General features: G+C 39.5%; 1 protein-coding gene across 2 annotated transcripts in view; it reads right to left on the bottom strand.

The window, feature by feature from the left end:
* The window catches only part of LOC104990345 (chromosome unknown open reading frame, human C11orf49), a 210,896-nt gene that overhangs the window by 155,487 nt on the left and 42,930 nt on the right, over positions 1-12,479 (bottom strand). For both annotated transcript variants that reach the window (XM_010842365.1, XM_010842364.1), the window contains exon 2: positions 4,781-4,883. In XM_010842365.1, the coding sequence (XP_010840667.1) occupies positions 4,781-4,883 (103 nt within the window). The remainder of the gene's footprint in view (positions 1-4,780; positions 4,884-12,479) is intronic.

Raw genomic sequence — 12,479 nt, 5'->3', positions numbered from 1 at the left:
TGTATGAAAATATCAACCTCTGAACTTGAAACTGGGAGATGGAAGTGCGCACTTAACATATTTTTTAAGAGATTTCTGTATTTAATTTTTTGGCTGTGGTGGGTCTTCACTGCTGTGTGTGGGCTTTCTCTGGTTTCAGCTCGCGGGCTTTAGCAAACTGGCTCAGTAGTTTTGGTGCACGGGCTTAGCTGCTCTGTGGCGTGCGAGATCTTCCCAGACCAGGGATCAAACTGGTGTCCCTTCCATTCCAAGGCGGCTTCTTAACCACTGGACCACGGGGGGAGCCCAACACATTTTTTAAAAAAATTATGTTTCCTATTGTTTAGAGATAGCTCCAATTTATCCCCTCCAAAAGGCCAGTGTTAAACATTTAAATGGCAATGTATTGAGGTCACCAGACAAAGCTGTGTGATAACCTGTGTGAAGTATAATTCATAAGGGAAACCTCAAAGAATTTAGAAATTATAGCAAGAAGAGACCTCAAATTATTATCTGGTTAGGCCTCCAGTAACATTAGGCATTAGAGCGACTTGGAGACAGTAGAGAACAGTGGCTTTTTAATACCGCAGGTGAAGCTTGGTTCTTAATTCTGTAGCTCATGAACTGATAGAAGCTATTTTAACCTTTCTGAGTCTCAGTTTCCTCATCTATAAAACAGAGATAATAATATTACCTACTTCAAAGAATTATAGTTACTGAAATATAGTATGAGTTTGATAAAAACTTTATTATAATATATAACTATCACATCATTTTTATTAGCATGTTAGACTTTATTATACCCATTTCACAGATGAGGCAGCTGAGCCCAGAAAATTTCAGCAATTGGCTCAAGATTATAGAGTGAGGACTTACAAGGATAGCAGCTCTTCCTCCCAGGGCTCCGTTCTTTTCACTTCACTGTGTGTGTGTGTGCACTGGAGAAGGCAATGGCACCCCACTCCAGTGTTGTTGCCTGGAGAATCCCAGGGACGGGGGAGCCTGGTGGGCTGCCGTCTCTGGGGTCGCACAGAATCGGACACGACTGAGGCGACTCAGCAGCAGCAGCAGCAGCAGTGCTTAGTTGCTCAGTTCTGTCTGACTCTTTGGACCCCATGGACTGTAGCCCACCAGGCTCCTCTGTCCGTGGGATTTTCCAGGAAGAATACTGGAGTGGGTTGCCATTTCCTCCTCCAGAGGATCTTCCCAACCTAGGGATCAAACCCGTGTCTCCTGTGTCTCCTGCATAGCAGGCAGATCCTTCACCCACTAAGCCATCTGGGAAGCTTTTCACTTCCTTATGCTTCTACAAATCAATACAAAACTGAGGCCTGTGAAAGAAGGATTTTCACTACATAAGTTAAATTCACAATCAAAGGAAAGTCAGGAGCTTCTACCATGCAGGTCTCCTTGCCTACCAAATACCACTTCCCATTTAATTGTACATCTTCCAAGTTTTTTTTTTTTTCCTAAAGGATTTTGGAGCTTTGATGCTGGCTCACTTCTCAAAATAACTTGCCTCAGGCCAATACAGTTGTCTTAGAGTTATAGAAATGTCAAGTATGTGCCATTCACATATATTATGTAATTTTTAGTTTTCTGAGGACAAGAAACTGCTTGCTTGGTAACTAGATTTCTATCAGCACTGTGGAAAATCTTAAGACTCTTTTTTCCCCAACAGTGTACTGCTAGATAAAAGCTATAGTCAATAGCATTTGGAAATAGTTATAAGCCTTATTAGAGTTCAGTATTAGTTACATAGACTAGTGGGTTCACTTTTGGAACCCACGCTACATGGTACATCCGTGGTATACAGCTGCTTCTTTATTTTTCAGCCAGGCTGCAGAGCAAGCAGGACCTTAGTTCCCCAGCAAGGATATAACCCATGCCCCCTGCAGTGAAAGTGAGGAGCCCTAACCACTAGACCACCAGGGAATTCTGGTACATAGCTTCTTAAATGGCAGGATATAGAACTTTATCAAAAACAATCAACAAAAAAGAAAAAAAGAACAAGAGATAGTCCTTATTCATACTAAAATCAAGAGTAAAGGGTAGATAGAAATGTTTGCTGTTTAGTCAGTAAGTCGTGTCTGACTCTTTTGCAACCCCATGGACTGTAACCCACCAGGCTCCTCTTCCATGGGATTCTCCAGGCAAGAATACTGGAGTGACTTGCCATTTCCTACTCCAGGGGATCTTCCTGACCCAGGGATCGAACCTGTGTCTCCTGCATTGGCAGGCAGATTTCTTTACCACTGAGCCACCAGGTAGATAGTATTCAGTAACTTAAAATATATATACAGCTATAGATTGAACAAATATTTACCTAACATCTATCATATACGAGGCATCATGCATGCCAGGCATTGGGAATGCAGAGATGAAGGAGAAATGGTGCCTACCCTCAGGAACCAGCATAGTAGGGAAGAGACGTAAAGGAGATGGGGGAGGGAGCATAGAGCAAAATGAACCAAGCCAGGAAGAAGCATTGCCCCCAGAAGAATCATATTTCACTTGGCAAGGAGGCTCAAGGGTGCTGGTACAGATTAAATGGCCTAGAAACTTGACCCCTAGGCTTGTCAGTTCTGTAAAGCAAGCAAGGCTATTTGATCTCGGTCTTTATTCCCAGCCCACTTCGTTTGCTTCAGCCCATACCATGAGAACAAGGAAGATGCCTTGCTCTACTTCATCCTCTTTTAGACGACTGGGGGAAGCCAAAGAACCAGCTCTGATCCTGGAAAGCCTGTTTTTCCCAGGAACTTGAAATTCCAACCCATAAAAAAATCTAGATTTAATTTGCAAGACTTATAGCTCAGCAAAAGAATGAGAATGAGTCAAGAATTCCCCTAACAGCAACCCAAGTTTAGGCCATTAGAAGAGATGTCTAATCTTCAAGGAACCTCTGGAGAATAGAAAGGAAAAAAAATTGTTTTCAAGAATAGACCTGAGCTCATGATTCACCTTAGAATAGGATAGCCTGCAAGAGCTATTCTTCCTTTCTTAAAAAGCTTACAATAAACCAGAAAAAAAGAGAAAAGAATACAAAAATGATTATATAAATATGTGATGGCAATTTGGTAATAAAAATAATGTTTTAAATTTCTTTAGCATATCCTTTCATGAAGACCAAGGTATTTTAAACTGATTATCTCATTCAGCCTAAAAGCAGTTTTGTGATATCAAAAAGAAAGAAATAGGTAAGAGAGTTTAAGAGGTAAATTCTGGTGGCAAAACAAAAAAGTGACTTATGGGTATGAAGTGTACAGTGAGGAAAATATGGTAACTAATATCTAAAATTTTTTTAAAAACTAAGTAATATCTTTGTATAGTGAACTATCATAACTAGACTTGTGGTAGTAATCAGTGTCAAGTGTACAAGAAGTATTAAATCGCTATGCAGTATAACAGGAACAACCAGTGTTCTAGGTCAACTGCAATTCAAAACCAAACTCGGTTTGGGATGGACATGTACACACTGCTATATTGCAGATGGATAACCAGCAAGGACCTAATGTACAGCACATCAAACTGCTCCAACACATGCCGCTGAGTCCCTTTGCTGTTCACCTATTACAGCATTGTGAATTGGCTACACTCCAAAACAAAACAAAAAGTTTTTAAAAAAACAAACAGCAATAGAGATCAGATTTGGGGTTATCAGAGGTGGGGAGGGATAGGAGGAATTGGATAAAGGTAATCAAAACTTCCAGTTACAAGATAAACAAGTACTGGGGATATAAAAATGTATGTTACATATGAAAATTTCATATGTTACACATAAGAATTGTTAAGAGAGGAAATCCTAAGAGTTCTCATCAAAAGAAAAAAGTTTTTTTCTATTTCTTTAATTATCTATCTAAGATGATAGATGTTCATCTAAATTTATGGTGATAAGCACTTCATGATGTATGTAAATCAAATCACTATGCTCTGCATCTTAAACTTATACAATGCTGTATATCAATTATATCTCAATAAAACTTGAAGAAAACCATTTTTTATAAATTAAAAAAAATGGATAATCATCTTGACTTTTACCCCTCCAAACATACTTTATAAAGAAACACAATTCCTTACAGATATAATCTATGAAAGATGTCCTACCTCTAGAAATAATCTTAAATTCTTAAGTGATGGACGAAGCATCCTCTGGAAGGAAAACTGCAGAGGAATATCATCCTGAACATTTCCGTGAAAAAAAAGCCAGCCAAGAAAAACACAGGTTAACAGGACACAGACTAAAGGAAATCGGAGTGAATATTCTGAATAATGGGAAAAGTTAAAAATTATGAGAGGAACCTAAACAAACAAACAAACAAACAAAAAAACAGATCTAAAAGATCAAACAGGGCTTCCCAGGGGACTCAGTGGTGAAGAATTATCCTGCCAAGCAGGAGATGGGGGTTTGATCCCTGGGTCGGGAAGATCCCCTGGAGGAGGAAAACGGCCACCCACTCTAGTATTCTTGCCTGGAGAATCCCATGGACAGAGGACCAGATGGGCTACTGTCCATGGGGTCACAAAGAGCTGAGCGACTGAACAGCAGTAGTAGCGATGGATCAAATGAGCAGTTGTTGAGCTTCTAGAGCTGTGACTACTCACTAGACTCATCATTAGACAAAACTGGCTGCACCAAAAGCGTGTTCCAAAACGTGTTTGGGCAGCCCTCAACTCATCCACCAAAACTAAGCATCCACCGCCACTGCTTCATCAGCTGCCCTGCTCTACTTTTCATGCATCTTGCCTGCTTCCAAAAGCCTCTTCTGGACCTGCCCTAGAGGCAAAGCACTCAGGTACTTACTATTCTGTGAAGAATCTGGCAATGCCATATTGGCTAATATCTTCCTTGTTCTCTAGCAGCTGGCAGACTGCATCCTCCACGTATGTGAGGACATGTCGCTGGGCTACAAAAAAAAAAAAAAAAAGAGACAGAGAGAGAGAGAAAGTGAGAGGGAGATAAAAAAAAAAAACAACCCTCCAAACCCCAGTAAGGCATGAAAGTCAATCGAGGCGCTGGCTCTGCTCTAGGAAGTGGACTGCAATAGGTAAATCCACTCACGGCCCTCGCTGAGCTACAGTCTCAGTGGGTAGAAAGGGAGATGCTGGAGAAGACCTGCTGCCATTTGATTGGCTGTGAGTATTAATATCAGCCATTCGCTCTTTATTTCAGTGATAAAGGTGAGGAGCTTTAGCACCATTTAGCAGATACACCTGGGAATTCTTTCTTCCCACCTCCTTCCACTTCTGCATGGCTCAGAAATTTACCCTAGGGAGTAATGATTCTATGCCTGACTGCAAGGAAAACTCAATTCTTCCATTAAAAAAAAAAAGTAACTGAAAAAGTGTAAGGACCGTGAAGATTTCAGTAAAGATGTTAAAAGTTATTAACCTTAGTAAATAAGAAGACCATGAAATCTGGGTGGCCCGATTTATCAGAAGCCATGTTTCCCACATTTGTTGTGACTAGCAGATGTGTGACTTCATCATGGGCTTGTAATAAAGGATGTGATGAGTACTAGAATTAGACCCGGGCTGGAATCATGACTCTGTCTGACAGCATAATCTTGGATAGTTATGTAATCTGCGCCTGTTTCCTTCTTTATCAAGTGTGGAAAGAAACGTAATTTTATGTATTTATTTTTAAATTGAAGTATAGTTGATTTACAATGTTGTGTTAGTTCCTGGTGTATAGAAAAATGATTCAGTTATATACACATATGTTCTTCTTCATATCTTTTCCATTAGAGTTATTACAGAAGCTTGAATCTAGTTTCCTGTGCTATACAGTAGAACCCTATTTATCTATTTTATAAATAGTAGTTGTATCTGCTAATCCCCAGCTCCTAATTTATCCCTCCACGCCTTCCCCTTTGGTAACCATAAATTTGTTACCTGTGTCTGTGGGTCTGTTTCTGTTTTGTAAATAAGTTCATTTGCGTCGTATTTTAGATTCCACGTATGAGTGATGAGAGAAACAGAATTTAATTCTTTCTCTAAAGTGGTCAATCAACTTAATCTGAACCGCCTGAGACACCCTATTAAAATGCAGATTCCTCACCTGGCACTATCTCAGACTTCATGATCTTAAAATTCTAACCGGAGCCCAGTAATTTTAACAGGTACCCTTGAAGTTTCTTACGTATCCTGAAGTTTAACAATCGCTGGTTAGAACTTGGGCTCTGGAGTTCTGAGAGACCTGAGTTTCATCCTCAGCCCACCAAGTTCCTAGCTGTGCGACCTCGGGCAAATTAGCCTGCAAGCCTATTTCCTCCTGTAAAATGTGGGTAATAACATCGTCACTATTCTTAAACCACAATGCCTTGTTTTCTTGATGATATATCTCATTAAAAGTCTATCTCAAAGGGCTATTGGAAGTCTGCTTCAGTGATACAGCAGAGCTTCTAACACAGCAGGTGCTCCCCAGACGCTTGTTCCCCCTCCCTGACTTTCGTCTTTAGGTATGACAACGGTATCCTGGCACACTTCACGTAGAAACTTCCAATTCAGTATTTCCATTTACCACCCTATTTTTTTTCTTTTTCAAAAGCAAAACAAACAAAACAATTTTCGTCTGGAGCAGTAAGAACAAAAAACCCCAAAGTAATAAATATCCTGCCACAGTTCCACAAAGTTGCTACCAAGATGGACACTTGCCTCTTTCATATTTTCATCCCTCAGGAAAATATGAGGGAATTACCTAAAATCTGTAAAATTAGATACTTAAAAAAAAAACATTCCTGAAGTCCTGGTAGTTCAGTGAGACTTGTAAAGCAAATACGTTTATCTACCCAAGCTGTACTCGAGACAGCCTTTGTTTGACAGTGGTTACCTACAGTTTCACTGTTTACACCAGCCCAAAGTCCAGATGAATGACATGTTTACATTCCATGACTTACTCTATCGATCTGAGTGCTTCCCGAAGCTAACAACTATCAGCTACTGCAAACATTCTCCAACTCCGACCCCACAAAAAGATGTGAAAACAAAACCCGGGCTTCATCAACGGTTCATCCAACTGGAAAACTATTTCACTAAGAAATGGCCCAAACTGACAGTGAAGTTGTGAGATAATACGTGAGAATTTCTTGGGACCTCCCTGGTGGGAAGTCCTAAGGTCCCTAAGGTCCTGCAAGTTTCACGGCACAACAAGAACAACAACAGACAGTTTCTGGCATTAATCGTTGTATAATTAATTATATATGAAACTGGGGGTGCGGGTGGCCAAATTAACATTAAAATCAGCTATACTTTCACCTCTGTATTTTCCTTCTCTTATTCCACCCACTTATCCTTATCTTACAAAAAGATTCCTTCCATGGGCTATATATAGGCTTTTATGAATTGGAACTACCTAAGGCTACTACAAAAGATTAGGGTTTCTTTTTGCTTTTTTTGTTTTGTTTTTTGACAGCAAAAATGAAAGAGCTCTACTTAGAAGCAAATCCTGCTTCTTCTCCGTCTTAGCTCCAGGGACTAAAAGTCAATCTGAAAGCCCTTTAAGGGAGAAATGTTTTCAGAGCAGTTAAAATCAAAGTACTTTTGTCTTCCTCAAAAAAGGGAGGAATTTTCTGGAAAACAGACTTTGCAGCAAGAAAAAAAAAGGTGGGGGATGGGGAGCAGGGAAAGGAAAAAAGAAAACAAATATAAATAAAGGACTATACCTATTTAACATTCAGCTACCAATTAGATATGTAGAACTTTATATTACACATAATAATGATGATAACAATAACAGCTCTACCAATTTTGAGCACCTGTGCAACTTACTGAATAACCATGTGCCAGAAACTGTGCTGTTTTACATGCATTATTTCATTTCATTTTCACAATAATCCTACGATAGATATTTTGATCACGTTTCCATTATACAAACGGGAGAATGGAGATTTATAAAGTACCTTTCTCTAGATCACACAGCTAGTAAAAACAGAAGCCAAGACTCGAGTCAAGGTATGTCCTACCAAGAACCCATGCTCTTAACACTGTATACCACACTGCCTCATCACTGACACCTTGTAATAAGTTTTATAATAGATATGATCTTCATTTTACATGGAGCACAAAGGAAAGGGGTGTATGTTGGTAGTAAAATCATGAGAGGTGTGGTCCACCTGTGTCCATGTGAATTCATATGTGAATTTGTATGAGTGTGTTTGTGTGTTGTGTGTATTTACCCTGTCCCCGCCTGCACAGGTGTGCATGCCAATCGGCATTTGTGTGAAGTCAGGACATGTCCCCAGTTTCAAAGTTTCTTACAAAGAACCTGCCCACCACAAAGTCTTCACCCCACCCACCCCTAGCTCAGAAAGTAGAAACAGAAAGACCTAGGGCTCTTTTCAGCCGTGGGTGAAGTGAAGGAATTAAGAAGAGCCCGCAGAGGCAGGAGGAAGTTCCTCTCTGAGGATTTCACACAAGCCTAGTGCAAAGAGCCCTCCTCGCTAATTGCTTTCTCGCTGGTGGCTTCCTCCACGTGCAGCTCTTATCAGTCCCATGCTACCTTCTGTGGTTAAAGGTACCACCCAGCCCTGGAAAATCCTTGCACTTTATCAAACGTCAATAAGACGGAAGTTCAAAGCTCTTGTCTGGCAATAAAACATGGTGGGTGTCATTTCATATTATTTTTAAGATGCAAAGGAATAGGCTTTAATTTATGCGAATGATTAAAGAATAAAAACTGCACACCTGCATCCCTGGAGGGCAGAGATATCTGGGCACCTTAGTTGCCCTCTCGGAGAAGGAAAAACGTTTCAGATTGACTTTTCCTCTTCTGCTTTGCTGTGATTTTCACAAGGCCAGGATTAAGTTTTCTAACGTGAACCAATAGGCTCTATTGTTCTGAAATCTACACTAAGGCCCAAGGATCCATGTCTTGCTCACGATAGCATTGCGGTCTGAGATAAGCACTTAAACCTTCAACACACTGCACTGAAATGACTGAGTAAAATATAAGTAAGCACGGTGTGATCTTTATATAAACCGTGTGGGTGAAAGCAATTGTGGGTCAGAAACTTCTTGGTTCTCTGTTGAATCACCTCCTGCTGATCACTTAATCTCTAGATACCACAGTCAAGCTTGCTGTGACTTGAGTATGACGTGAAGACTATGTCTAATAATAAACTGTTTCTTTAGAAAAGGGCTTCCCTGGTGGCTCAGATGGTCAAGAATCTCTCTGCAATGCAGGAGACGTGGGTTTGATCCCCGGGTTGGGAAGATCCCCTAGAGAAGGGAATGGCAACCCACTCCAGTATTCTTGCCTGCAGAATCCCATGGACAGAGGAGCCTGGGGGGTTATAGCCATGGGGTCACAAAAGAATTGGACATGACTCAGAGACTAAGCACACAGATGCACTTCCTTGCAAGGAGCAAGCTAGCCTCTTTAGAAAATATTGGATATATACAAAAGATAACATATTAATGATTATGTTATTATTGCTACATACAGATTTTACAGATCAAAACCATATAGCAATTCACTGCAATGGTTAAGAACATAGGCTCTGGAGTCAAGCTGAACTGGATTTAATTTCTAGCTTTGGTACTTATTAGCTGTGTGACTTGAAACAAGTTACCTAATTTCTCTGCCCTTTTCTGTAAAACTGGGGACTAATGCCTACCACTTAAGGTTGTAGTGAGGAGTAAATAAAATAACTTATGTAATAATCTTAGGGGCTTCCCTGGTGGCTCAGATGGTAAAGAATCTGCCTCCAATGTGGGAGACGTGGGTTCGATCCCTGGGTCAGAAAGATCCCCTGGAGAAGGGAATGGCACCCCGCTCCAGTATTCTTGCCTGGAGAATCCCGTGGACAGAGAAGCCTGGCAGGCTATAGCCCACGGGGTCGCAAAAAGTCAGACACGACTGAGCAACTAACACACAACACAACACACACAACAATAATCTCAGCATACACTGGGCACACAGTAAGTGTGCAATAAACTTACTGTGTGTATGTTCATTACTGTTGGTATTATGACAGTTGTTCTCTGCCAGACATCGCAACTCACAAAACAATGGGTTTCAACTCTAACGAACACCAAGGCATCAACCTACCATAACTCCTGCTCACTTATTTAAAGTTTGCCCATCTAACCAAAGATGTTTACAGATCATCTTCAAGGATTACTGAGCTACATAAAACTCTACACATATAACGATACACATAATTTAGACTCACTTCAGCTATAGCCTTTAAACTTGTAGTAAGCATTCACTTATTAACTGCTAATTACTCAGGAGACTCTAATTTATATGGGGAAAATCCAAAACGATTTCTTTTTACTCTCTTCCCAAGCATAAATACCATCAAAGTATTAGCTGTTTATTTTGCAATTAAATGGTAAGGGGTCCCATTTGGAAATTTTTGCTTGAGGGGCTACCTCAATTATCTAGACCACTCATTTTATTATATGATTATTATTTTACACAGAGTCCCTGGACTAGAATAAACAAGTTTCACTAGAAAACATTCACATGAATTACAATATGAGGTATTACTAGATATAAGAGCAATAGCAGTGTAAGTGAAAAGCAAAGCATATACATATATCCACATTTATATCCGACTTTTCTCCTTTGTCAGAGTCCTTTGGAGACTCAGATGCTGGTTGGAACAAATAAGTGCTGAATTAAATTAAGACTGTTCTCTGAGATTAGAAAAGTAACCTTTTTAACCAACAACCTGTCATGTAAACTGTTTAGAAGCTTCAAGTTTAATATCATTTCTAAATCACTAACATGATACAGTATTTGATCTTGTAAAATACAAATAGATAGCTTAATGGCTTAAAAAGTTAAACCTCTAAAATTAATCATTTACATTCTCCATCTTTACTGGTATGTTCTCATCCAGGGATACAGTATGCTCTGGTAAAATATTTTATCACCCATACAAGACTATCTTTGATCTTAGACCACACTAGACCAATTTCCTTTGACCAAAGGAGATGGGGAAATGAGGAAAACTAGCATATGTAATACTTATACAACCCAGTGAGGTAGGTAATAGACTTTTTTTTTGAAGCTCAGAGAGGTTAAGAAACCTGCTCAGTCTTAAAAAATGACTAAGTTAGAATTGAAACTTAACATTTGACTCCAAAGCCCATGCCTTTCCATCTCAACCTTAGCTCTCAAAAGCAAAACAAAATAAGAAAAAGCCAAGAACCGACAATGTGTTCCATTTTACACTGCATTGTCTAGAAAATGCTGGCTCTCCATTGTTAACACTAGAAAAGAAATTTCATTTGGTTAATCAGATAAAATGTTGGCATGGTCTTTAATTTTTTTAATGTTTATTATTTATAATTATATATTTAATTACTTTGAAAGATTCAAACAATATAGAAAAAGTTAAAAACCAATCCCAGTTCCCAGTTTGGTATGCATATCTAAAAAATACAGAAATACACAGTTTGTGAACTTGGTTTTGTTTTTAAGTAAATGACATATACTTTTCTGTACCTTACTTTTTTCACTTGACCATGTTTGGAAATCTTTTATGAAACAATATGGTACCAACTTATTTGCCAGTGTATTTCTATTGGTAAACACTCAGGCTGTCCCCACATACCCACTATAGCAAACTGCTGGCGGAGCGTTCCTGTACTTGTCTCCCTGTGCATATGTGCAAGAGTCTTTCTTAAGGTGAAAGTGAAAGTCACTCACTTGTGTCCGACTCTTTGCGACCCCATGGACTATACAGTCCATGGAATTCTGCAGGCCAGAATGCTGGAGTGGGTAGCCTTTCCCTTCTCCAGGGAATCAAAACCCAGGGATCGAAGCCAGGTCTCCCACATTGCAGGCAGATTCTTTACCAGCTGAGCCACGAGGGAAGTGACATCTGATAGGATGCACGTATCCTCATGGGTTTTACTTTTCAGTTTTATTGAGAAATAATTGACGTACACTACTGTGAAAGTTTAAAGAATACAGCATAATGGCTTGATTTATACATATATTATGAAATGGTTATCATAATAGGTTAAGCCTAACATCCATCTTCTAACATACATAAAATGAAAAGAAAAAAAAGAAATATTTCTCCTTGGGTAAAAGCTCTTAGGATTTACTCTTTTAACAATTTTTCCATATATCATACAGCAGTGTTAACAACAGTCATTGTGCTGTATTTAACACCCCCAGTATTCATTTACCTTATTACTGGAAATCTGTACTCTGCCCCACCATCACCCCCACCTTCCTCCTCTTCCCTCTCTCCCGACCCTCTGCCTCTGGCAATCACATGTCTGATCTCTTTTCCAGAGTCTGATGGAGTCGTTTAGATTCCACATATAACTGAGATCATAGTGTCTATCTATTTTATTTGAATCTATTTAGATAGGTTTAGTGTAATCTATAGTGTAAATCTACTTTATGATTTACTTCACTTAGCATAATGCCTTCAAGGTCCATCCATGTTGTTGCAAATGGCAGGATTTCCTCGTTTTCGTGGCTGAATAATATTCCACTGTGTGTGTGTGTGTGTGTGTGTGTGTGTGTTGCACAA

The sequence above is a fragment of the Bison bison genome, unplaced genomic scaffold (assembly GCF_000754665.1).
Source record: "Bison bison bison isolate TAMUID 2011002044 unplaced genomic scaffold, Bison_UMD1.0 scf7180017864178, whole genome shotgun sequence".
Taxonomy (NCBI): domain Eukaryota; kingdom Metazoa; phylum Chordata; class Mammalia; order Artiodactyla; family Bovidae; genus Bison; species Bison bison.
Note: the sequence above shows the minus strand (reverse complement) of the source record. Positions and strands in the feature narration are given on the sequence as shown.